Source organism: Phocoena sinus, chromosome 1, assembly GCF_008692025.1.
Source record: "Phocoena sinus isolate mPhoSin1 chromosome 1, mPhoSin1.pri, whole genome shotgun sequence".
NCBI classification, from domain to species: domain Eukaryota; kingdom Metazoa; phylum Chordata; class Mammalia; order Artiodactyla; family Phocoenidae; genus Phocoena; species Phocoena sinus.
In genome coordinates, this window is record NC_045763.1 from 115,297,807 (window position 1) to 115,324,075 (window position 26,269).

The following is a 26,269-nucleotide window of genomic DNA, read 5'->3' on the forward strand; positions in this document are numbered from 1 at the left end:
CTTTTGTGTTTTACTTTTAATAATATGAAAAACAAATGCGACAATCGTTTAGGATCAACTGGGTGGTGTTTTATAACCTAAATTTGCCAAATGACTTCAGTGTCTGCATTTGCCTTTGTCTTTGTGGTGGGTTGGCACCAGGTAGCGCTGCTTTAATTGTCTCAGCTAATGAGAAGAGAACAGAAGAGGACTCAATATGTAAATGAAACATTTGTGCCTTCGGGAGGCCAAATGTCTCCCAGCAGGCTGAGTGAACAAAGGGTTAGCAGAAGTTCCAACAGAGAAAAGTGGTAGGAGAAGTGAGTCATTGCACGCCTGCCAAACTCCAGAGACCCTGCGCTGGAGGGATCAGTTCCACAATCACATTTTGGGCAGCAATTAGTTTCAGCAAACATCATCTGTCACAATAAATTAATGTTATTATTTTTAAATGTGTTGGTTTTTATAGTTTTGTTTCTATTTAATTGGTAAATTGCTATTGCTTTTATAGTTTTATGTACTGTAAGTATAAATTTATATCTAGTTTTATGCCTATATCTATTTAAATGGCATTATAATACAGATAAATTACCGATGCTGGGGGTACAAAGACCTTTTTTTCCTTTGAGGGGAGCTACTGAAGGGTTTTGAGTCTCATGATCAGACTGGCTTTTTAAACAGAACGTCCTGGCAGTATGGATTATGGATTGGAAAGGGACAAGCTTAGGCTCTCCAAGAGGCTGGTGGGGGCCTAAACTAGGTCAGTGTGGCATTGTCCAGAAAAGAATAGATTCGAGAAATGTGTAGGGGGTGAAACTGGTAGGATTTGGTGACTGACCAGGTGTAGGAAGTGAGGGAGAAAAAAGCTTGGCCTGACACTCTAGTTTCTACTTGGTTGTAATAGGCTAAATTGTGGTGTCATTAACTAAAGTTAGAAACAGAGAAAAGGGGAGTGAGGAGCAGCGCTGGATGATAAGACAAAGAATTCCATTTGGGACGTGATACAATTGAGCTGCCTATGGGACAATGAGGCAGAGATGCTCGGTGGGCAGCTGGACCAATAAGTCTGAAGCTTGAGTCAGAGGTCAGTGCCTGCTGTGCAGATGTTGTGGTAGTTAAGACAAGACGAAACTAGAACCGTCTAGGAAGCATGTGTAGGATAAGCAGAGCAGTGGCCAGTGTTTTGCAGAACACTGGAGATGGGGGAGCAAAGGGGAGCCCAGAAAGGAGTTTGAAAAGGAACAGTCTTAGGAATGGGAGAGTTGAGAGGGGATGGATCTTAGCAACTAATGGAACAAAGGGTTTTCAACAGTGTTGCATGCAGGGGAGAGGTTGAATAAGTTAAGGACCAAAATGCGGTCACTGGATTTAGTAATATGGAAGTCACAGAAAAACATGGCACCAGGTCCCTTCCTAAGCCCCAACACAACCTTGGAATCCTTCTCAACGATGTGCTGCCTAATTGTGGCCCCAGACAGTTAACTGGAGTTGGCACAAGAGTTGACACCTACCTGACCTTCCTTGTTTGGTACCGGTGGGAGGGGTTACATCACTGGGGAAACAATCCATTCCTAGGACTGGAAAAAAGGACCGGGGGCAGGGGAGGGAAGCCTCGAGCGGGAAGTGGAGTAGACCGAGAGGAAGGGAGTGGGATATAGGTAAGAGAAGATTTAGAACAGATGCTAAGAGCTGACCTGGGATCAGAAAAAGACTTGTGAGGACCCAGATGAGGGCAGCTACATGGTAGCACCTTGTCCTGCAGTTGTGGGATTTCCTCCATCAATCCATGGCAAGCTGGGGTAGGAAAAGTGAATGGGATTGATTATATAGGGATTGATACCCAGGATTTGCTGTTCCAAGTGACCCAGGACAACTTATTCTTGGGGACCTTGGAACCTTCAACTGAAAAACAGATGGGTTGGACGCATGATCTCTCTGGCTTCACTTCTAAGTTCCTGGCAATGGTCCACGGTAATCGTGTTATTTGGGTCTCATTCCATTTGGATGCAAAACCTCTGGCCCAGAAACCAAACCTTACCCATTGCTTGCTTTCCTCAGGCTGAACTTTCCAGGTAATTACTGCTATGTTCACTCAATTTTCCCCTGGTGGGTTGCTCTGACTGGTCTGAGTCTCTGAATGGTTAAGGACAAAGCAATGAAAGAATTATAAACAGTATTAATTGTGATAGTATTAACATTTCAAGTGGAATGAATAGCTCCCAGTCACGTGACCAGATACATTACTTTTATAGGTAATTATGATAAGTAATTAACACTAAATAAGTGATTCCTAACCTGGTGCCTGGAACATTTTCTTCTTCCCTTTCCTCAAAACCTTCTGAAAAGTTCTCCTTTTGACTAACCCTACTTCCCACCTTTATCCTTAACGGGCCATAATATGAATTTAAACTATCTTTCAAATATTGTATTAGTGAGGTAGCCTTTGTTCCCAATTTTTTTTTTTTTTTTTGTACACGGGCCTCTCACTGTTGTGGCCTCTCCCGTTGTGGAGCACAGGCTCCGGAGGCGCAGGCTCAGCGGTCATGGCTCACGGGCCCAGCCGCTCCACGGCACGTGGGATCTTCCCGGATCGTGGCACGAACCCGTGTCCCCTGCATCGGCAGGCGGACTCTCAACCACTGCGCCACTAGGGAAGCCCTGTTCCCAGTTTTAAAGCGGGAGAGTCTAAGTTATAAATGGCATACGAGCATAAAAATGTTCAGTTGCCCTCACCATTTATTTGATACAAACTGAAGACGACAGTAATGACGTAACAGTTTACTCTTATTAATAAAGGTGGGGGAAGGTGGGGAGAGGTCATAGCTGCTGAGGGTCCAGGGGAGCTCATCCTTTTCAGTTGGCATCATAGGCCAGCACTTGAAGCAGGACTATGGAGCCAGGTGGCTTGGATTTGAGTCTGGCTCTGCCACTTGCCAGGAAAGTGACCTTGAACAGGTTGTTTTACCTCTCTACTGGTGTCCTTATCTGTAAAATGGGATGATAATAGAGTCTACCTCCTAAAGCTGTTGTGGATTTTGGATGAGCTGACGTATCTGAAGCACTTATGACACAGCTGGCTCGTGGTAAGCGGTGTGTAAATGTGGCTGCTTGAAATATTATCATCTTTTTGGAGGACAGTTGAGCAATATGTATCTAAAGCCATTGAAATGTCATAATTTTTGACCCAGTTATCTCACTCCTGGGAACGAACCTCAAAGAATTAATTTAAGGAAAGACAAAGATTGTAACTATGGACAAAAGTTTTGAAAACATTTTATTTACAAAACAAATAACAAGAAACAACCGAAAAAAACCCACCGAAAGGGTAATGGTAAAATATATGTTGTATAAACATGATGGAATAGTCTGCCCTAGTTAGTAAGGCAGACTACTACTAGTAGTAGTCTACTACTACTACCAGGCCACTAATAGTCTGGTTAAGATGATCAACATTAATTACAGGGACTTCTCTGGTTGTCCAGTGGTTAAGAATCTTCCTCCTAATGCAGGGGATGCAGGTTCTATCCCTGGTCAGGAACTAAGATCCCACATGCCATGGGGCAACTAAGCTGGCATGCCTTAGCTAGAGAGAAGCCTTCGTGACTCAACAAAGAGCCTGAGTAGTGCAACTAAGACCCAACGCAGCTAAAAAAAACAAAAACAAACAAACAAACAATTAATTACAAATACATAACGAAGTGTTTAATGTTGGATGAAACAAGAGATCACAAAATTGTGTATCTGTTTTGATAACTTTATAAAAAATTGGCACATGTTGCTTGGCTTTCTGTGTTTGATAATTAGAAAGGACTTCTTGAGATTTACTTTTAGGTATTCTATTTTATTTATCTTATTTTATCTTATTTTATTGGAAGCAAGTTTATTTAAAGAGACACATTCCATACGGATAACACAGTTCATCTCAGAAGGTAAGAGCGGCCTACTTTTAGGTATTTTCCCTGGTGGCGCAGTGGTTGAGAGTCCGCCTGCCGATGCAGGGGACACGGGTTCGTGCCCCGGTCTGGGAAGATCCCACATGCCTCGGAGCAGCTGGGCCCGTGAGCCATGGCCGCTGAGCCTGTGCGTCTGGAGCCTGTGCTCCGCAACGGGAGAGGCCACAACAGTGAGAGGCCCGCGTATCGCAAAAAAAAAAAAAAAAAAAAAAAGTAGGTTGATTACTAAACAAAATTCACGTTTAAATTATGTGTTGCACATGTATGCAGAAACCTTGCCTCTCCAGTGCTCGGTACTCAGTCGTCTGCTGTGACTGCCGGAGCCCTGACCCGGGCACACCCCACCCTCCTCTCCCTGGCCAAGTCACCTATGTTCCATGCAAGGCACTGGCTCCTCCCACGCTGTCTGTGACCCTTCACAGATGAGAGTGTCTCAAGGGCACCTCAGAACCTGGCAACACAGTGTTTGGCACGTAGCTCTCACTTAAGAAATGCTTGTTGAATTATATATACGTGTGTGTGTGTTCATATCTGTGTGTATGGGTGTATAAAGCATATACGGTACTTGAATTTTTTCTCCCCTCTTGGTCAGAGTCTTCATTAGGGGGAAAAAGGGAGAGGATAGGGATTCTCCTCATTGCCAGCAATGATTCAGGGCAGCAAATACTTTGCTTCTGTTTTTGTTTTGAAATGTCCGAGGCCTCTTCCATATGCTAATCAAGTGTTCCAATGACAAAACACCTTCCATTTAACTATTGTGTGTTGCACCACCCTAAGAAAACCAGCCTTTATGGGGACACCATATTAATGCAAATCAGACAATTAGAGGACAGCACTAGACAATATGCAATCAAGCGACAAAATGTACACAAAAAGGAAAATGTTTGCTACTATGGTCATATTAAAAATTAAACAAGACTAATTTATAAAACAGAAATAGACTCACAGACATAGAGAATAAACTTATGGTTACCAAAGGGGAAAGGGGGCAGGGAGGGATAAATTAGGAGTTTGGGATTAACAGATACATACTACTATATATAAAATAGATAAACAACAAGGTCCTACTGTATAGCACAGGGAACTATATTCAATATCCTGTGATAAACCGTAATGGAAAAGAATATAAAAAATAATATATATAAATAATATACAAATAATATATAATACATATAAATAAATAAAGAATATATATATATATATATATAAAACTGAATCACCTGAAAGTGACACAACGTTGTAAATCAACTATACTTCAATTAAAAATAAAAAGAGGGGCTTCCTTGGTGGTGCAGTGGTTCAGAATCCACCTGCCAATGCAGGGGACACAGGTTCGAGCCCTGGTCTGGGAAGATCCCACATGCCGCAGAGCAACTAAGCCCGCGAGCCACAACTACTGAGCCTGCACTCTAGAGCCCGCGAGCCACAACTATTGAAGCCCGTGCGCCTAGAGCCCGTGCTCCTCAACAAGAGAAGCCACCGCAGTGAGAAGCCCGCGCACCACAACGAAGAGTAGCCCCTGCTCACAGCAACTAGAGGAAGCCTGCGTGCAGCAACGAAGACCCAACGCAGCCAAACATAAATAAATAAAATAAATAAAGTTATTGAAAAAGAAGAAAAAATCACACAGGAATAACTTTTAACATTTCCCTCTCAGTAGATAATTTGCTCTTATTTCTAAGGAATTTTAAGGGCCTCTTGAAGTCTCAATCCATGTGATTATGGTGAGATGGAAAGAACATTAACTGATAATTAGGAAATTTATGTTCTGAATTTGGCTCTTCTGCATGTATGATTTTGAACAAGTCCCTTCTCTCTGGGCCTGTAAAATTAGGAGGTTGGGGCTTCCCTGGTGGCGCAGTGGTTGAGAATCTGCCTGCCAATGCAGGGGACGTGGGTTCGAGCCCTGGTGTGGGAAGATCCCACATGCCGCGGAGCAACTGGGCCCGTGAGCCACAATTACTGAGCCTGCGCGTCTGCAGCCTGTGCTCCGCAACAAGAGAGGCCGCGATAGTGAGAGGCCCCCGCACCACGATGAAGAGTGGCCCCCGCTCGCCACAACTAGAGAAAGCCCTCGCACAGAAACGAAGACCCAACAACACAGCCAAAAATAAATAAATAAATAAATTAAAAAAAAAAAAAAAAAAAAAATTAGGAGGTTGAACTTGATGATCTCAAAGGTCCCTTATGGCTACTAATGTCTGGTTCATGAAGCCTGGGAGTTCTGACGCCCTAAAACTCTGCTGGAACCCAAGTGTTCTTCTGTCCCTGCCTTGGGTGCAACAGAGTCCAGGGCCTGGGAGCAGGGGTTGGTGAGCTGGATTTGCTGTGTCTTGCCCTGGTTCCCACCCCTCCTAGAAGAAGGCTGAGCATCTGCTCCATACTCTTCTCAGAGGACGCTGATGGCCCCAGCGGGCTAGAGGGTGTGATGTCCAGGGTTGATGGCTGCACCCGACTGTACCAGAGGAACTGACAATCTGCCCTCTGTTTTCCCACTAGACCTGTGGATCCTGTGGTGAATAGTCCATGATTTGCAAATGGGGTTTGAAGTAGGAGAGTTCTTATAAAATATTTTTATCCTGCAACTCCCTTCCTCCCCTCGGAAGACTCGAAGGTGCCCATCACCCCTTCACCTCAAACAGCGCCCCCCATGGTTTCTACCCACCCAGCCTGGTCCCGAGCTCTGAACTCTTCGGATCACTGGTGTTGACTCTGGCCACCAGAGGGCACTCTTGCAACGTGTAAACCAACAGTTCTCTTCGCGTTGGTGGAGCCTGGGTCGCATCTTTGCCAGAACATCTGGACTTGCTGAAGCCTTTCTTAAGTGATTCTCAACCAGGCACGGTTTCTTCCCCTGGGGGGAACATTTCACCAGGTCTAGAAGAGGAGGCTGGGGGAGGGTGCTACTCGTATCTAGAGGCCAGGGATATACTAAACATCCTGCAATGCATAGGATAGCTCCGCACAGCTAAGAATTTTGCAGCCAAAAATGGTAATAGTGCCGAGGTTGAGAAACTCTGCTCTCCTTGAATCTGTTGTCTAAAGCACAGAGTGCACCACCTGGAAATTTATGTCCTCTGAAGCTGAGCTTTCAGTCTCCTGGGTTCACCTACTCTAAAAAGAAATTTTAGAAAAGTGACCACAAAGCATTTTTCATTGCCTGAAACGTGGGGGTCACAGCAACCACGAACTTCTGAAGAGGAGGAGGGGTCAGGCAGAGGACACATGGGGGTCCTTGTTATGGGACCCTGTTCCCGAGGCTGGCCTCTCTGAACAGGACCCAAACCCTATGACAGTGTGATCCAGTTCTTTGTGCCACAGCAGACAACACTAGCTCTTTGTCTCCCCAAACTGGACAGGATGATGGGAAAGCCCCAGGCTGGGTGTTCGTCCTTCTTGTAGGGCTGGGGATGGGCCTGGGCCTGTGACTTTGGGAGCAAGTGAGAAGCAGTTTTCACTATAGCTCCTAGGATCTCCTGGGAGCGACACCCTGAGGTCCCCTTTTTTGGCATCTGGGGTAAGGGAGGGAGACTGTGATGAAGCCCACTCACAGATCCTTTCTCCTGGCCTATACCCCGCTTGGAAGCCTGGGATCTGGGTTCCTTGCTCATCTTAACCTTTCTGTGCGGTGAGGGCTTAGCCCTGCCTTACTCTGGGTCTCTCCTTCCCCAGTCCATCCATGAGAACATGCGCCTGCCCCAAAGGACTGAGAGGCAGTGGGTAGCAGAATGAATAGGGAGCTCTGAGAGAGGGATGCACCCCTACTCTTTGGATGAGGGCCAGGGACAAATGATGGGCAAAGGGACCCTCTGTGCCTCCTTAGTTTCTGCTCTCCATCATGGGAAGAAAGTGGAGACAAATCCTAAACCTGTAATTGGCAGCCTAGAGATAAGAGAGCAATATGGTTCCATTGCCTTGGCTCCTGGAACATCCTTTTCTTTGGGCCTTTCCTTGGTTGAGCAAAAGACCCCTCTCTATGTGTCCCCTCCTCCCCCAGCCACCTGATGCTTCAGTTGGCTCCCCTTGTCATTCTTAGGACCTGGGGTGCAGAGGGAGAGGGACCCCTTCCAACTCCCTCCTTCATCTCCAGCCCTTAAAACTCTGCTCAGAGGTCCATGGCAGGGATCTGGGGGTCATTCTGTGAAGACCCGTGCTCTGCTCTTAGGTTCCTTCCTTGAGGTTGATTTCTCACTGGCCAGGGCAGCTCCTCGGGCTACAGCTTCAGCCTTTCTCTCTGGGACATGATGGCAGCAGAAGGGAGGAGAGTGGCTGGCTTGATTCCTACCCTTCCTCCCAACCCCCTCTACCCCCTTCCCATCAGGAATCTTGGGTGCTGTTTAACTCCATACCAGATCAGAGGGCAGCAGGAACGCAGCAGGGGGTGGTCAGCCAAGAGGGAGGTTTGCCAAGGGCATTTTATTCATGGTCTGCCGTGGAGTATTACAGAGCTGAGGAGGCCCGTCCCTCCTGACCCCACTTGCTTGGGTCTTGGGGAAAGGAGGGGACAGGAGCTCCCAATGTCGCAGAAATCAGAGGGATCGGAGAGAGCTGCATGGAGGGGCAGGAGAGAGAGGGGAGACCTTAGCCTGATGAGGGACAAGGGCCCCAGCGAAGAAAGGGGTTGCCCTGAGACTCGGAGAACAAAACAACTCCTGACCCTTCCCCAGCTTAGACTCTTAATTTCCCGTCTCATGTGAGCAGGGATAGGGTCTTTCAAATGATGGAAACCTATGGAAACCCCATTCCCTTTCTCCCTCAAAAAAAGTTGAGATTAAGAATGTCTCCTTCATCTGATTAGCAGTTTGGTGGGGGGGGCACTCTGCCTCAGTTTTCCCCTTCCCCACATTCACTTTTTCCCTGCGATGCCCCCCGCCTCCTTGGGTGCAACTCCGTTCCTTCCGATCGTTCTACAATTTAAAGCTGTTTCCAGCCAGGGGAAGGAGCAAAGCCAGAAGGGAGGTAGATAAGAGGTGAGATAGAGTTTGGGGATACCCCCCCACTTCACATCTTCCTCTCCCATTAAGGAGGATCCAAGGGCCACACTGCTTTGAAGTTCTCCAGATTGGGGGACACAGGACTTTCCTCTACAATGTAGGGTTCCTGCCTCTCTGAGGAGAAGCCCTCTCTGGGATCCATCGTGGCATCAGGCTTTACCTCCAGCCCCTCGGGCCTCAGGCTTGGGAGCCAGAGCCTCTCCCTAGCCCCCTGCGCCAGCCCGGCCAACAGAGGAAGGCCAGGAAAATGCCGGGCCCCTGGGGTCCCTGCAGCCCCTACAGGTCCTGGGAGCAGGGTGTCCGGCATGGAGGACCCTGGGAAGTGTTGCCCTGTGGGGACAGGGGGCAAAAAAGGCCCTGAGAGGTGGGGCCAGTCAGAGGGGACAGGGGGTGGCAGGGGAGGGGTGAAGGAGGCAAAACTGGGAAGTTTGTCTTGGAGGCTCCCCAAATGGCAGCAAGGGCTGAGCCGGCAGGGGGCTGGGGCAGAGCCAAGTCCTAGAGAGGGAGAGAGAGAGAGAGAGAGAGAGAGAGAGAGAAAGGGTCAGTGAGTCCCCACCGCTGGAGATGTCTCCTTTCTCTGCCTACTTCCCATTTCTTTTTTTTTTTTTGCGGTACGCGGGCCTCTCACTGTTGTGGCCTCTCCCGTTGCGGAACACAGGCTCTGGACACGCAGGCTCAACGGCCATGGCTCACGGGCCCAGTCGCTTCGCGGCACGTGGGATCCTCCCGGACCGGGGCACGAACCTTTGTCCCCTGCATCGGCAGGCGGACTCTCAACCACTGCGCCACCAGGGAAGCCCTCCCATTTCTTTTTGCTCCTGCTTGAAACCTTCTCTCCCCACCTGTGCACCTTCCTTTTTTCTTTGCTTCACATCTTATCGTAAATGTCCTCTCCTTGGGGAAGCCTCTGAGCCTTCCCAGCCTAGGTGAGAGCCCCTGGACTCCCCCCTCATCCTTCCTGGTACTCTCCTCCAGGGCCCTGTTGCTTAGAATCAGGAGTCATTTGTGTGATTGTTAATATCTTTGTTTCCAACACTGTGGTGGCAGGAACTGTGTCTGTTTTATTCTGGATCCCGGGATCCAACCCAGCCTGGCGTGTATTAAGTGCTCAATAAAAATGTGTTGGATGAATGAATGAGGATATTCTTTGCCATAACTCAATGGATCCATTCTTCACTCTCCTTGTCCCTGTAGCAAAGGACTCTAGTTCTATTCTAGCTGGGCAAAGATCTAGTTGTGTGACCCTGGGTTTGTCATTTAAATTCTCAGTCCTCAGTTCCTTCATCCACAAACCCCCTGCTCCCAGCTAAGATCCAGCAGCATCATGGGGCCTGCTGAGCTGTGAGGCCAAGCATGTGGGGTGAGCCCCAGCCTTCCCCTTCTCTGGCTGGCTCTGGACTATAGCTCTCCTCCTCCAAGAAGCCCTCCCTCCTTCCATTCCTTCCAAATCTGCCCTGTTTCCCCAGGATCCTGCAATAGGGACTCCTAGCCTGGGATCTCTGGGGATGATTATATAGAACTTCACACCACTTTCTATAGTTCAAAAAACCTAACTCCAGTTCCACATTTTTTCTTAGCAAGTATCAACCCAAGGTGATGACATCAGCAGGGCTATAGTTAGTAAAAACTGGAAAAAAAACGTAGTTATTACTTAATTCATCCGATTTATGTGGTAGGAACAATATTTCTGATGTTGGATCTGTGAAAGGGGAAAATAGTGAAAATGATCCTTCATGAGGAAAAGCGTGGAGACCCCTGCCAGGGTGTACCTTCTCCTAAGTCACTGTCCTTTTCTTGGGATGTGGAGACTGCTGTCTTCCCCCAGGAAGGTTGTGTCCCTTGGGGCTCCTGGGGGCAGTGTCCCCCCTCAGGGCTCCACAGCTGAGTAGGCGTGTGGAGAAGATGGTCCTGAGAGTCCTCCTACCCCTCCCCGCCCCTTCCCAGCACTGGTCCTGCAGCTTCTGCCCCTGGCTCAGTAGTCCTGGCCGCTCTTCTGCCCAGAAGCAGCTTCCTCTCTTGACACCAAGTGCGGTGAGTGAAGGGCTGGCACACCCTTCTGGAATCCCGATCCAGAAGTGGGCCTGTGGCTGCTGCTAGGCTCCCAGAGACCTGAAGCGGCTTAATGTGCCCCAGGACCCAAGCACAGGCAGGGCCTGGGCACCCGCAGAGGGCAGGCGGGTGCAAAATACCTCCCGCCAAGCGGCGGCTCGCCAGGGAATGTTTTTTGATTTCCCCCTCATAGTTTCCCGGAGAGAGCAGCTCTGTGCCCAAGGCATTCCCAGAACTGGGAAGGGGTGGGTGTGGGTGGAAGAACAGAGAGGTGTTCAGGTGCTGTCTTGCTGCAGGCTGCCAGACTTGTGGCCCTACGAGTCCTAGCCGGTCTTGGGCCGCCCTACGCCCACAGCCTTGGCTGCGCTCGTGAGGACCCAGAGCCAGGTGCCCTGCATTCTCTGGGAGGTGGGACCTCTGGGCTCTCAGCTGCACTTGGGTGGGGTGAGGGCCATGGGTCTTTGTTCCATGAAATTACCAGAAGTGGAGGGATAGGTCTTGGGCCTCTGCAGAAGAGCCTTGTGTTGGTCAAGCGTCTCTGTTGATCTTTTTCACAGAAAATCTGACTTTGCCTCTTCCCAGCTTACAGTCCTGGAAGAACTGGCCTCTGCCTGCATTTTTGCCGTGTCCCCCTCCGTCACCACGTGCTGTCACACTGGCTTCCTCCCGCTTCCTCTTTCCCGCCCCAGGACCTTTGCACACCTCATTCTCTCTGCTTGCCATGCTCTCCTCTCTCCCTCTGAACTAAGCTGGTACCGATTTACATTTTGGGTCTCAGCTCAAATGTCACTTTGTCAAGGAAGTCTTCCCGGCTGCACCCTGAACTTCCCTGTAGCAGTTAGCACAATTATCATTACTTATCCACTTGTTGGATTATTAACTGAATGTCCGCAAACCCCCTCTTGTCTACAAGCTCTATAAAGGCAGTCTTGCTCACATTGGCACCCCTGGCCCTAGGACAGGGCCTGGCACATTCAACAGGAGCCCATGAGCTATTTGTTGAAAGAAGAAATGAGTGAATAAGGGAATGAATGGGTGAACTTTATCTTCCCAATCTCTCTTCAGTTGGGCCTCCTTCTCCACCCATGGCCCTTGCCTTGGTTCTGTCCCCATCGTCCTCTGCCTAGATGATCTTCAAAGCCTCCAACATCAGTTGTATGCCTCTTCCACCACAAACTCTACATCAACCCAAGTCATCTTTGCAAAATGAACAACTGGATGTGCCTCTCCCTCTGGGTCCCTCCTGTCCACAGGATCAAGTCCAAGCCCCCTCAGCATGGCTTCAGAGGCCCTCCGTGACCAGATGCCTGTCTGCCTCGCCAGCCTCGTCTCTCACCCGCCTCCTTGTTCCCACTCCCATCACGCACCTTACTCTCGCCATGTAAGCTGCCAGCAGATCTTCAGATTTACTATACTCACTTGCAGCTTTTTACTTCACAAATGCTGTTCCCTCTGCCTGGGCATCTTTCTCCATCTTCTTCACCTGCTCAGGTGTAGCCTCCTCCAGGAAGCCCCAACTCACCTGCATTCCCATAGCACCTCGTGCTTCCCAGAATCTCAGCACTGGTCACTGACCATCCTCCCATCTCTGTTCCCTACTGATCTCCGAGCATCTTGAGAGCCATCTTTCATCTCTGGGTCCCCACACTTAGTAAATAGCTGGTGAGCAATAAATGTTTGTTGAATGAATACATGACTTATCCTTTGATTCATGCCCCCTCACCCATGTGGTCAATCAAAAGGGTCCTCCCGGGGGCTTCCCTGGTGGCGCAGTGGTTGAGAGTCCGCCTGCCGATGCACGGGACACGGGTTCGTGCCCCGGTCCGGGAAGATCCCACGTGCCGCGGAGCGGCTGGGCCCGTGAGCCATGGCCGCTGAGCCTGTGCGTCCGGAGCCTGTGCTCTGCAGTGGGAGAGGCCACGACAGTGAGAGGCCCGTGTAACGCAAAAAACAAAAAAGGGTCCTTCCCTCCTTTGCTTAAGATTCCCTGAGCCCACCCCAGTCCTGACCACTCACGGTGGACAATGCTGCTGCTTCCCTTCTTGTCCCTGGAGGCCTCTGGTGGTCCTTGAGGGGTCCGCTGTCCAGCCAGCTGCTCTGCCATGGCCCAACGGGTGGACAGCCTGCTATGTAGGAGCTGGGGAGTGAAGAGAGCAGGCTCAGGGGTTGAATGGACCCTCCCTGGCGTGTATTCCCCAGTATATATTGTTTGTTTTAACGACCAGTCATTAAAATAATGAAATACTCTCATAATGGTCGCTAAGTCAACACTGCCCACATGTCCTGGACCCGCCCCTGAGACCCCGCCACCCCCTTCCCTGCCATCCTGGCACAGAAGGAGTTGTTCTCTCTCATAGGCAGGTGCTCTACTATAGGGATCGTTAAATATGTAGGGGTGATTCAGAGTATCACCCCCACCCCTGGGACACTCAGGGACTAAGGATGCAGGGGGAGAAGAACATTGAAAGCTGATGGGCCCCTGAGGCAGAGAGGCAGGTTCCGGTGGAGCTCTGGGGACGGGACCGGCTTTCATGCCTACCTCACTCTGTACACCCATGGGCACCAGGGCTGGTTGAAAGAGAGCAGGGGCTCCCAGCAGCAAGTGGAGGGATGGCGGTGCCCGCACCTCCCACAGAGGGTAGTTGACTACGATGAGCTTGCTGAAGTTGAACTTGTAAGTGAACCTTTTGCCTTTGGTCTTGTGCAGGATCCTCTTATTGTAGTAATATCTGGAGATTCCAAGGTTGAGAATAAAGGGTTGGCCCAGTGGCAGGGAGGATGCAGTCAGAGACGCAGCCACATCCCCCGTCCCCAGGCTGCCAAGGCAAACCCCAAGCTGTTCCTGGATAACCACTGGACATCTCACCATACTCCAGAGCACTTCCCAAGCCTTGGAGGGGAGGGAATCTGACAGGGGTGCCAGAAACCACGGCTCTTTTCTTTGAACTCTGCCCTGTCTGGCCACGTCGGCTGCCTCCTCTCACCTGAGGGCCCGGCTCAGCTTGTCATAATTCATCTGTGGTTTGCACTTCCTGCGGCCCCAGAGGCGGGCCACCTCGTCTGGATCCTTGATGACAAACTCCCCGTACTCTCCCTGCTGCCAGGCGATGACATGGCGGAACTCCTCCTTCTGCAGCAGCTCCAGGATGAAGTGCCATAGCTGGATCTGCCGGGAGCCCGGGGACGACTCGGCTTTGCAGGCCCAGTCGGGGAAGACCAGGCCTGGGGTGGAGAGGGGAGTGAGCGCCGTCCCACTGCTCCCGAGGCCTCTGGGGCACTGCTGGAGCGCAGCTGGGACACCTGGCGGAGGCTCACCTGAGATCCAGAAGTTACAGGAGGTGATGGCAGGGGTGCCCTCATCCAGGCAGCTGCAGTGCATTGTCCATTCCGGGGGGGGGGGCAAGAGCTGTGTCTGGGTCTTGGGGGGAAATGGTCCCTTCTTAGGAGGAAGCTAAAGAAGGCAGGGGAGAAGGAGGTGAAAGAGGAAGGAAAGAGAGAAGAGGGAAGAGACTAGGGGAGGAAAGGGAGACTGAGGCAGGGGAGCAGGGTCTGAGGCAGGAAGCTCCCCCCTAGCCAGGCTGGGCCCAGTCTCCTCTGGGGACCTCCTCACTGGCCAGGGGCTGACCCAGGGCTTGGGGCTTGAGGCTGAGCCGCTTTATAGATGGGGAGGAAGGCAGAGGGTCCTAGGTCCTGCCGCCGCTGGGGGATTTAGACAACGACACCTTTTCTCAGGGCTTAACAGGATTGGGGTTTTTTCCCAGGAGGAGACAAGTGAAAATGTAATTAATCGTTGGCTCTTTCTAAACCTTGAGTGTGAGGAGTTGGCAGATACACAAACCCGCACTTTTATAGTACTTAGAACAATTTTACATTTGAGAAGAGGAGGGATTTTTGTGCATTTTATTCACTGAGGAGTCTCGAGTGCCTAGCAGAGCGCCTGGCATGTCATGGATGTTCGAGAAATGATTGTTGGTAGAATCAATGAATGGTGATGAATTTATCAAGGGTGTCACTATGTGTTTAATATCTGTCTTCCCCTTCAGAGTGTCAGCTCCCTGTGGTCAGGAACCCTGGCTGTCTTCTTCCCTGCTGGCTCCCCGGAACCCATCCTAGCCCAGGGCCTTGTACTCACAGGGGCTCTATAAATATTTGTTGAATTAATGAACCATGGGCAAGGAAGATGGAATCTTGCTGGTTCCCAATTTGGCTTGGGGGTGGGATGGGGGTGGGCCTTGAGATGGGGGGAAGACTGGGGAACGAGCCCTAGTAAGATAAACTTGCCTGATGCCGGTGAGGGGAGGAGAGGAAATGTCTAAGTCACAAAGCCTTCCGGATGGAACTAGGATGGTGCGAAAAGCTGGCTTCTACTGTCACTAGTGCAAGATGAACTGATAGGCCAGAGGCTGAGGAGGGATGGGAGAATGAGAGGCCTGCTCCTGGGGCTGGGCCCAGGCGCAGCGGACTACTTGCGCACAGGGGACTGGCTCACACCACCTGGGCTCTGGGTTTCCATCTCTGATGCAGTTGGCATGAGGCGAGCGCTGTTCTCAACCAGAACTTATTAGGCCGTCAGGTCTGGCGGCATGTGGGGGCTTATCTGGAGTAGCCTCCACACTTTCCAGATGAGGCTCAGAGAGGGAAAGTGACTTGACAATGGTGTATGGTCGTCCCACCCTCCACTCCTAATTCACGGCACTTTTTCATACAGCGTGCTGCCTTAAGGCTTGAAACAAATCATCTGTAGCCGTGCTTCTCCAACTCTAAAGTGCATAGGAGTCCCCTGGCGATCTCTTTGAAATGCAGATTCTAATTCAGTGGGACCTGGTGGAACCTAAGACTCTGCATTTCTAACAAGCTCCTAGGTGATGTCAGCGCTGCTGGTACCCGGGCTGTACTTTGAGTAGCAAGAATCCATGGGAAACAGCATTAAGGAGCTGTGGGTGTTGGAAAGTCAAGGAATCCCAAGGAATCCCAAGAACAAGGTCCTACTGTGTAGCACAGGGAACTACATTCAATATCCTGTGATAAACCATAATGGAAAAGAATCGGAAAAAGAATGCATATATATGTATAACTGAATCACTTTGCTGTACAGCGGCAATTAACACAACATTGTAAATCAACTATACTTCAATAAAAAAAAAAAAAAAAGTCAAGGAATTCCAACCCTGCCCTCCTTCCCCCCACACTAAGAGGTCACTGGGTCTCTGGCTCTCCTTTTCCCAAGGAACACTCAGCTCCAGGTGGGCCAGTGGACAAACCTACAGCCCGCTGGGGGCAGGTGTGTCCAGGGGTACCCAATCTGGCCCCAGCAGAGAGCCTCTCTGGAAATTAAGGCAGACAGGGCTATGAGTAGGTCTGTGCCCACTCTGAGTCTGGGTGAATAGGTTTTCCCACCCATCCATCTGTCTCTAAACTGATAGCTGATATTCTGGAATCTTCTCTCCTTCTTTTCCTCCCCTGAAGCAGATGTCCCTACTCCTCTCCCACCTTCCTTTCCTGCTCTGTCCATTGGGAAGTTCCTCCTTTGTCTAACCTCCAGATGATTGGGATGTCTCCTACCTCATCTTAGGAAAATGGGTGGGGAAATAGGGGGAGCGGAGGTGAGAGATTCCAAAGGAGGACTGTTCCTTGGAGGAAGCAGATAGAATTCCTAGGGCTGCGGTGCCTCCTGCTGGATCTGATGATGTTTCCTGGTCTGGAGGGTTTGAGACCTCAGGGTAGATTTAGAATCTGGCAAGAAGAGAACAATAAACCCACCGCAGAGCAGACACTCAGGGCACTCTGCACTGTGCTGAGAAATTGACACACCCTGAACCTCACAGGAAGTATCAGATGAGGTGGAGCTCAGAGGTGCTGACTAACTTCTCTAAGGTCACACAGCTCTTAAGTGAAAGAGTGGAAAGCAAGAACTTAATACAAAATACAAAATTTATAATATTCAGCCACCTAGGTAGGCTACCAAACCCTCTCTCCTGCTCCCTCAAAGAATCTGAAGCCAAATATGACACGCAGGCTCAGCGGACATGGCTCACGGGCCCAGCCGCTCCGCGGCATGTGGGATCTTCCCGGACCGGGGCACAAACCCGTGTCCCGTGCATCGGCAGGCGGACTCTCAACCAGGGCGCCACCAGGGGAGCCCCTGATTATTATTAATAGGATTAATCCCCTTGGCCCACACAAGCGCTCATTACAACACACGTAAGTTTTAGGTAATTATTTAAGAAAAGCAATAGCGATAATGATGATAAAAAAGAGAGCCTTAACCTAGATGTTGGAGCCAAAAGAAATGTCCCAAGCAGATTTTAGGTTTTAAGAGTTTAGTTAATATGAGCTGGGCCCCTATCATGAACCCAGCATTGGGCTTGACTTTTCTTTTCTTATGTTACTTCATTGAATCTTCACAACCCTTCGTGGTGGGTGTTATTATCTCTGTTTTGCAAGCTGAGGAAATTGAGGTTCAAAAGATTAGAAGACTTGCATAAGATCCCAGGGCAAGTGGTGGAGCCGGATGCAAACAGGTCTGACTCCAGGCTCTGAGCTGTAATTAGTCAATCAGGGCAGAAAAGTTGAGGATGAAACTTGGGAGCAGAGGCAAGGCTTAGGAGGCCCTGGGTCCTGAAGGAGGTGCTCCAGTCTAAACCTGAGAGGTGGGCTCTTGGCCAGAAAAGTGATCAACAGTGGGGGTCGGGGGGAAGCCAGAGGATCGTCAGATGGGCAGAGTGGAATACAGAGAGGTGAGGAGGACAGGAACACGCCCAGGATAAACAAAGGTCAGAGCTCAAGACAAGACTGCCTCTCTGCAAAGTAGAAACTTGCATCATAAGTCACTTTGTCGTTGGCCCTTCTAAACTGCTAAAGTGGATTGTCCCCATAATCTGATTGATTGGACACAACGAAGTCTTCTCAGTGACTGCTTGATTGATGAGTGGGAAAACGGACTGTTTATAAATTCAAAGGCGGCCAAAAAGAGGGCAAGAGGGTCGGCGAGGAAGAGAGTGAATCAGAGAGAATGAGACAGAGAAATAGCATCGCGGAAATCGGGGATGCTGTGGATACAGGTGAGGTTCAGATACAGCCCTGGGAGACTGAAAGATCTGAGTGGAGAAACCAGCCCCGAGGGGCAATGAGGGAAACACAGAGATGGCAGTGTGGGGGGATGTGTGTGTAATATTTTCTGCTTCTTAGCGTCGAGCAAACTGCTCATCCCCGCCCCGCCTCCAATCAAATCCCCAGTCTGATTAGAAGCCTCTGGTCTCTCCCCTTGATCTCAACCCCAAGTGGAGAGCGGTTAGTCCTGAGACCTCCCTTAATGCTATTAGCGAAAGCGGCTTAGGATGGAGAGCAGGACCAGCTGGGGGCCTCAGAAGGGCAAAGCCAACACCTTTTCCCTGGGGAATTTGGGGGAGGGGCAGGGATCGATGTCCTTCTTCACCAAGGGCATCTTATCCCTTCTTCTGCCAAACCCAGACAGCCTAGGGCAGAGAGGAGCTCTTCTGGACGCTCCCTGGCTGGGAAGCTGGCCAGCTAAACCCCATCTCCCTCCCGCAGCCTCAGCTCTTGCTGCCATCAGCCCACACCTGGGAGAGGCGCCTCCCTCTCTGCCACTGCCCCAGCAGGGTCCACCCTACTTCCCCTGAATCCCTCCTTCCTCCTCCTCAGCCCTGAGCCCCCTCTCCAGGCTCCCTCTCAACCTGCTCCCATTGCCAGTGCCCCCTCGTCGGGTCTCAGATCTTTATCGCCTCTTCACCCCACCCCCACCCCCCAGCCCCTTGCAGACTTGTCTCTGGCTCTTGTCTCTGTGGTCCCTGGGGGCCGTGGGATTTTAAAAGGTTTGTGTTACTCCATGGAGTCGAAATCCAAACCCAGACAGCCCCATGCTCCACCCCCAGACCTGCCAGGAAGGGCAGTTAAAAGTCATGGGGAAAGTCACAGACCCCCCCCCCAAGGACCCAGGGGTTGGGGAACAGGAATTGGGGTGTCAGGAGACCAGCTTCCAGCATCACACCCACTGCTCCCTTGGTCTGGCCCCTCCAAGTCTCTGTTTCACTTTGTTTGACCTTTAATCTTCAACTGTTTCCTCCTTTCTTACAGTTTCTCTCCTCTCCCCTCTCAAGTCTCATTCTTCCTTGTTTCCACTTCCTGTCTACCAGGCTTCTCTTGTCTTACTTCTCTAGCTCCTTTCACTTTCTTTTTTCTCTGTTGTCCATCCTTTTCTGTCTCAGTTTCCGTTGGTCTCTCCATTCCTGTCTTTACGTCTTATGTCTACAGATCATACTGTCTCCTGTCTACAAATCCAGTGATCTGTCTGTCTTGCCTCCCCCTGTGCCCGTTTTCCTCCTTAGAGGGTGTCCCTGCCTCACCACCTCTCACCCAGCCTGCCCTCTGTTGTGCTGTCTCTGTCACTCTCTCTCTTGGTCACTTTCTGTCTTACCTCTTTCTGTCTTTCTCCTGCCCTCCTGTCTCTCACCTATGCTTCAGAGATGGAAACTAAAACCCAGGCCCCCAGCTTTCCAACTCAGGCCCCCAGATTTCCGACCCAGGCTCCTCCAGTGCCCCTGTCCTCCCCCCAGCCCTCCAGCGGCCCCTTGCCCTCTCTCCCAGCACAAATTCAGTGTCAGTTCCTTTCATCTCATTCCCATCAGCTGGGCCCCAGGGGATCCCCTTGACTGGACACCCCCTGATCCTTCCCTTCATCTCCCCACCCAGGGGACAAGAAATCCCCTCCAGTAGGTGGCTGAGGAGTCTGGCCAGCTTCAAGGAAGTGAAAGCTCTCAGCCAAGTGCTGAGCTGGGATGAGCCGGCAGGCCTGTCTGGGGCTGAGTAACGGGGGGTTGGGGTGGGGGGCGGACGGACGAGGAATGCAGCAGGCAGCGGGCCTCCCAGGGCACTTTCACCAGCTGGGGGCCTCTGACGCTGTCTCGCTCAGTCGCCAGCCCTCAATGCCATGTCCGCTTCCCGCTTCTGCCTCAACCCTGGCCCTCGTACCCAATCTTACCAAGAAGCCTGAATTCACCTTCCACTAAGGGCCAAACCGGACTCGAGACTCCATCCATGTGCCCTGGACTCTCTCCCCACGGGGCCCCACTGCCCTCGAGCAGGGTCAGAAGGGGGTTGGAGGTGGAGTGGCAGCGGCACCACCTTCTTCCCAGTGCTTGCCCTCTTGTCTGTTGGGAAGAAGGGTAAGACCTTTCTCTGCCATAGAAGCGTCACCGTCTGTGCCTCTCCAGCCTCACCCAGCCCACCTCCGCCCCAGCTGTCACGGGGGTGCGCCTGACACGGGGCACCCAAGCTCTTAGATTTCAGGCTTCTTGGACCTCGTTCTTTGGGAAGAAGCCAGGAGTCTGAGAAAGTGAGGGAAACGGATGGATGGGGCAGAATCCCTTCAGTCCACCAGAGATGTCACTTCATCCGAGCCCGGTGCAGGTGGGAGCACAGCCTTAACTCTGCCCTCGCTGGGACCACCTCCTACTCCTTCCCATGCCCGCGCTGTGATGCCCACCCCCTCAGTGTCAGTCCTCCCCCCACTACCCTTCAACCTGGCCACACGGATGGCAGCAGTGAGCTCTCTGAGCCGCTGAACTCCCTGTAGGTACAGACAACAGGGCACAGGGATGGCTGAGACTCTCATTCGTTCAGCCCCAAGAGCCTGACTTGGCCCCATTTATCGCAGGAGTCTTCTCTGCCCCAGTGAGCCGACATCTGACCCCAGCTGTGCCCCATCTGGGGAGAAGAGCCTGGTGCCATGCCAGACCTGCTGTCTTTCTGGGGTCCCTGCCTCTCTCTGCCCTGACTGCCCTACACCTGCCTCTGCGCTGTCCCACACCTGGATGGAAGAGCCTGGCCCCTCCTAGGCAGCTTCAGTGTGGCCCTCGGGCTCTCATTTTCACCCCGTGCCTGTGTCTCCTTTCTTTTCCTCTTCCCAGTTGCTCTGCGACTGGCTCCACAGCTGGGGTAGGGGTGGGGGAGGAGAAGGGCTGTCCCTCTGGCCAGCCCCAGCGGCAGACCTGCCACCAGAGCCCCTTACCTTGGTGCAGCAGCTTCTCCGGGCTCAGTCCAGCGGCTCCTTCTGGCGCACTCCTCGCCCAGCGACCCCTCGCTCATCGTGTGCTGAGTTAGGGTTACTTAAAATGAGAGCGGGATCTCCAAGCTCCCAGGGGAGCTGATGTGGTTTTTCAGACAATAGCATTAACCCTTCGGAGGCCAGTGGCACCACGGCCCTGAGCCCCCTCCACCTCTGTGGGCGGGTAGGGTGGGAGGGAGGGTCTTCCACTGGGTCCTTTGCATCCAGAGCCTTCCTCTGGAGCAGATGGCTCCTGAAACATCTGACCAACAGGGAGACTGGTGAGAGGGCTACACCCGCTTCAGTTTTAGGAAAAGGGACACTGAACTGCCGGGAAGTCCTTCCAGCTGTCTACTCTTCCAACTATAAGTCAGCCCTACTCTCATAGAACGTCCTGTGGACATGAGTCCAGGCCTGGACAAGAACCCCCTCTTCATAACCTCTGACTCTTAACACTACCGCACTCCCTGTTTTCCCCTCGGAGTCCCAGGTCCCACCTCGGCTCGCATACTGGTGTTGAACCCTCATGATCTGTAGCCTTCCTCCTAGTCTCAAGTACTACAATGAAACTAATAGTTTACCCAGTCACCTTTTCTCTAAGGTTTTTAAAGCACTTATTATGTCTCTTTCCTCTTAGGGCTCTAGAAAACAGATTTTTCCTTTTCTTTATAAATACTACTTAAAGTTAGACAGCAAGAAGAACTGCCCACTAAGTCATAAACCAGACAGGAGAAAGTAACTGCAGGGGCATCAGATACCCTGCTAAATAAATATCAGGAACAAGATAAGGTGGTAGAATTCCGGAACACACGGGGGAGGGCATGGAGAATTTAGGTAACTGACCTCAGGGGAAACTAGAGGAGAGAGGCTGTCAAAGACCAGAGCCTCTGTTTTTAACGTCCTGGGGACCAAGGGACCCTGGAGCCTGTTGGGTCTGTGTCCAATCTCCCCAATCCCTAGTGGGGAGGAAAAGATTGATGGCTGTCATTGGGGAATCAATATGATTTTCTTTTTTTTTTTTTCTCCTTGACTCTGGGAAGCCAAGTTTCTCTCTCCCCGACTACTCCCCCCATCATTACACAGCCCCTCCCAGCCTTGAGCTGATCGAGATGGGAATGGAGGGCCATGGAATTAAATTCTGGGGGTTGTTTTCTGGTTAAATCAACCGAAGCTAACATGATGGAAAGGTGAGAGAGAGAGGCTGATTGCTGGAAGAGACAGGAGCTAGGGGCCACGAAGAGAGGGTCCTTGTTGGGGGAGAGGCAGGAGGACCGGGCTCCGAGCCCATCGAGGGCAAAAAGGAAAGAGGTTACAAAGGGAGGGACGGTCCAGAACACTGTTCCAGGGAGTTGGATGCAGGGAGAAGGGAGGAATATTAGCCAGGGCGAGACAAACTTGATCTCCATAGAGGACAGAGAGCTATAGCCAGGAAGACTGAGGTTAGTGCCAAGACGTGTTACTCCAGGCATCTCTCTCAGATGTCACTGGTGTTTTCTCACTGGAAGGGCTGGCTCTGCCCCTTTGCTCACCTTCACCCCATCCCATTTCCTTCATTTAAGGATTTAGGACCATGTGAGTTCAGAGCAGGAAGATGCCAAGGTCAAGGAGAGGATTCTGGGGAGGTAGAGCCATTCCGTCCTCCCCCTCCCCCACGAAGGCCCCATTGGAAGCGCAGGTCGTGGCACAATCTTTAGTGGGAGAACTGGGACCTACACGGTGGGCCTGGACTCCACAGGTCCTTCAGACCACCTGCTGCCTCCACAGGCTCTCCTGGGAGGGTGACATCTGACAGGCCTCCAGGGAGGGAGGCTCAAGGCTTTTCTCCTGTCCCACTTCCTGCCACTGTCCCAATTCCCAGGAAAGTCCCTCACGTTGCTAACTTCAAGTCCTTGTGAGAACCAGAGCAGCTGCTTCTGAGACTATTAGGGTTTCACCTTTTCTCTTCTGCTGCTCCACACGCTGTCCCTGCCCACTTCCTCTCACATGCCCGTAAACCTGGTCACAGCAGTCCCCCCGCCACCGCCCCTACCCTTTCTGTACAATTCACATTTTGATGGCTGGCCCTCGTAGGGGAGGCTCGGTGTGGGATTAGGAAGCTGGGCACTTGGCACAGACATTGGCTTCTAGGGTGGGACCCTGAGCCTCTCTGTTTCTTCCCTGAGACACAGGCAAATGGCCTAGTGCCCTTTGGGGAGGGGAGGTCCCCTGACCAAATCCGGCCCTTTCCTTTGCTCTTTTGAGCATCTCTGTGTGCATCCGGTGCCTGGTGCGGTGCCTGGACACGAGGCTGCTCTACAGATGATCGCCGAGTGGATAAACCAACAGGTACCCGACCAGCTCCCCACACTAGCTAATCCAACTACCTTAAGTTGCAACAGGAAGCCTCAGCATTTTAAACTGCCTTCAAACCCACAACTTCGTATCTAGTAACTGTACCTGGCCTGACGCAGCCCCCTAGACGACGCTGACACAGTAATGGGGCCCATTGATGCGGGGGTGGAGACCCCCATCCCTGTCTGGGGACAGGAGTCAACAAGAGGCAGCCCTTCCCACTCTGCGGCTTAGAGCTGGCTCTGGGTATCTCCCAGGGTCACTTGGAGAGGAGTCTCTCAGGGCTGATCGGGGCGCAGGGCGGGGCTGGGAGGAGCCCCTCTCCTCAGCTCCCCTGCCAGCCCCCAGGGTGTGATGGCACAGACTCAGGCGCGCAGACTGCTTTCACAGCAGCAAAGCCAAGGATGCTCTATCTGAGCTGCAAGTAGACTTTTCCTGTTCTAGTTAGTGGCTATTTTTCATACTTGAGTAACCAGCACGATAGGCTAAATTCCTAGTCTGTCGACACAGTCTGACATACTTTGTATCAAGACCTCACCACCCTGAACGGGTCCTCTCAGGTCTCATTTGTGCCTTCATAACCATCTGACATTAACATGGGCAGGACCGAAGACCCACAGATGGGAGATCAGGCCCTGGGGAGGGTTTCCCCAGGCACTGTAGGGGGTGAGGGGCTTGCCAGGTGGGGTAGAGATGAGGAGGTGGTGTTATCTCCTCCACGAGGAACAGCGAGAGGGAAAAGAAAAAGACTTCCTCACTCTCTTCTTGTTCTTCTGCCAGGACCTGGCCTGGGGTGGTGGCAGCCAGTGCAATGAATGAAGGTGGGGGACTTGGCTGGTTCCAGGAGGGTCCGTCTGGCCAGTCCAGGTGTGACAGAAGGAGACTATCCCTTGATAAGCACTCCTTGCCAGCTGTTGGTGAAAGAGGGATGGTTCCCACTGGCTCATTCCCGTGAATCCCCCATCGCTCCCCAAGACTGGGTGGGGCCCAGTGCACCCCCATGGGGGACTGATGGTGACTGAGACTGGACCCAGAGGAGGGAGAGGAAGTGAGGGGAGGGAAAAGGGACACGCCTGAATGGAGGGATAAGGTCCTTAGGTGACCGGAAAGGGGGGAAAGAAAAGGAGGTGCCAGGGGAAGCTTTTGGAATCAGACTCAGGGAGACAAAGAAGAGGCCGAAGGAGAGGAAGAGGAGAGGGAGTGGATGAGGCAGAGGGAGGAGGTGAGGCTGGGGATGCGGGAGGAGGCGGGGCTGAGGCAGCCTGGGATGCAGCTTTGGGATGTGGGGGCAGGGGAGGGGAGCCGCGGGTGAGTGTGTGCAGCCAGGGGCTGTGGTGTTGGTGGCGACTCTTCATGTCCCATTAGTGGCAATGGAAGGTGACACGCGGGGATCGATACCAATCGAGGCAACAGACTCCCAGTAATAAACCCATTTCACTCACACTTCTCCACCCCCAAGAGAGGGAGCCAGGGCTTCCCACGCCCGACCCCCTCTCTAGAGAGGCTGCTCTCAGAGCTGTCCCCAGTCCTGGCACTGGCGCGGGGGCAGGGCCCGCCAGGCAGAGGGAGTCTTCAGCAGGGAGGAGGGGTGTGCTCTCTCTATCTGGTTCTGTGAGCCTCAGGCTGAGGTCCCCTGAGAACTTCAGGCTGGGCCCACCTTCTCCTCTGGGGCTGAGCCCAGCCAACACCCCCAATCCTGTGAGCATTTCCAAGGCAGAACAGGGAAAAGCTCTGGAATGTGTGGATTGGCTCAGTCTGTGGGCGCAGGTGAAGGCATCTTTGTGCTCCCGGGTCTTATTCGCGCCTCTGTGTGGGCGTCTGAATGTGTGTCTCTGTGTCTCTGAGGAGTCAGACAGTGAGCGTCTCTCTGTGGATGTCTGTCTCTACGACCGTGTGTTTTTGGGTGTAGGCGTTTGTGTCAGTTTTTGTGTTTCCGCCGTGCGTTGTTGGTGTACCGTGCGTGCCTATGTGTGTCCACACACACCTGTCTCGAGGAATGCGGGTGTGAGGCGGGGTTTGTCTGTGTGTGAATCTGAATGCGGGTGTCTGTGTTTCTGTGGGTGTCTGCTTCTGGATGTGTGGGCTGTGTTTTTGTTTTAGAGACTGTTTATGTCTATCTCTGTGTATATGTGTGTGTGTGTGTCTGTCTGTCTTTGTCTCTGTGGACACGTGGGAAAATGCTGCTGGCCTTTTTGTATTTGTACTCAAACCCTGCTCCCATCTGGTTTCTCAAACTGGGCCTCATGCGGTATCCTACCTTCCAGGTAGGGTGCCCCACTGTCCCTGGGACAGAGAGGTTCCCCCAAACACAGGACTTTTTTAGAACTAAAACTGGAACAGTGTCAGGCAAAACGGGACAGTTGGTCACTCTTCTTCCAAGCCCGGATACAAGGAGGCCAAAGTGGATGAATGCAGGTGTCAAGGAAGGAAGGATGAGAGAATGATGGGGCGTGGAGAGTTGAAGGAGAAGCTGGAAAGTTTGAGGCATTTGAATGGAAGAGGAACGTAGAAAAAAAAAAACAAATGCTGTGGGAGCAGCAGGAGGAATGCTGGTTAGACTCAAGGAAGAACTTCCCCAGAGCACAGAGACGGGACTCTGGAAATTAAGATGAGAAAGAAAAAGGATCAGTTGCCCTCTGCTCTGGAAAACTCTGGTGAAGAGTTGGGTTGGGCTCTGTGGAGGACATTGGCAGACAGTGATGGTGCTTGCCAGCTCATGGAAGGTAGGATGTAGCCAGATGGACCCTGTGGGGCTCCCACCCTCCTGCACACCCCGCACTGCTTCCTCTGGCTCCTCACTGGGTGGGATGAGTTTGTGGGGCTCAGATATGGGACCCCCCGCCCTCAGCGCAGATGGTGTCTGGACGCCCTGCTTTGAGTCCTTCCCTCTCCCCACCTGG

At 51.9% G+C, this 26,269-nt stretch overlaps 1 protein-coding gene across 1 annotated transcript; it reads right to left on the reverse strand.

Annotated features, from left to right (window-relative positions):
- Positions 1 to 8,951: 8,951 nt before the first annotated feature.
- On the reverse strand, positions 8,952 to 14,463 carry ETV3L (ETS variant transcription factor 3 like). The gene is made up of 5 exons (XM_032653785.1): positions 14,291 to 14,463; positions 13,960 to 14,197; positions 13,515 to 13,704; positions 12,992 to 13,112; positions 8,952 to 9,421 (listed from the first exon to the last, which is right to left on the reverse strand). Exons 1-5 carry the CDS (start codon positions 14,352 to 14,354, stop codon positions 8,952 to 8,954), a joined length of 1,083 nt encoding a protein of 360 aa, XP_032509676.1. The 5' UTR covers positions 14,355 to 14,463.
- Between the last annotated feature and the right edge of the window lie 11,806 nt (positions 14,464 to 26,269).

Bases quoted from the DNA above. Each gene is read 5' to 3' on its own strand.
- ETV3L (XM_032653785.1), bottom strand. From the start codon at position 14,354: ATGCACTGCAGCTGCCTGGATGAGGGCACCCCTGCCATCACCTCCTGT. The intron at 13,705-13,959 runs GTGAGAGGAGGC...TGGAATCTCCAG, and splicing joins AAGCTGAGCCGGGCCCTCAG to ATATTACTACAATAAGAGGA. The intron at 13,113-13,514 runs GTAGGCATGAAA...TTCACTCCCCAG, and splicing joins CCATGGGTGTACAGAGTGAG to CTCCTACATAGCAGGCTGTC.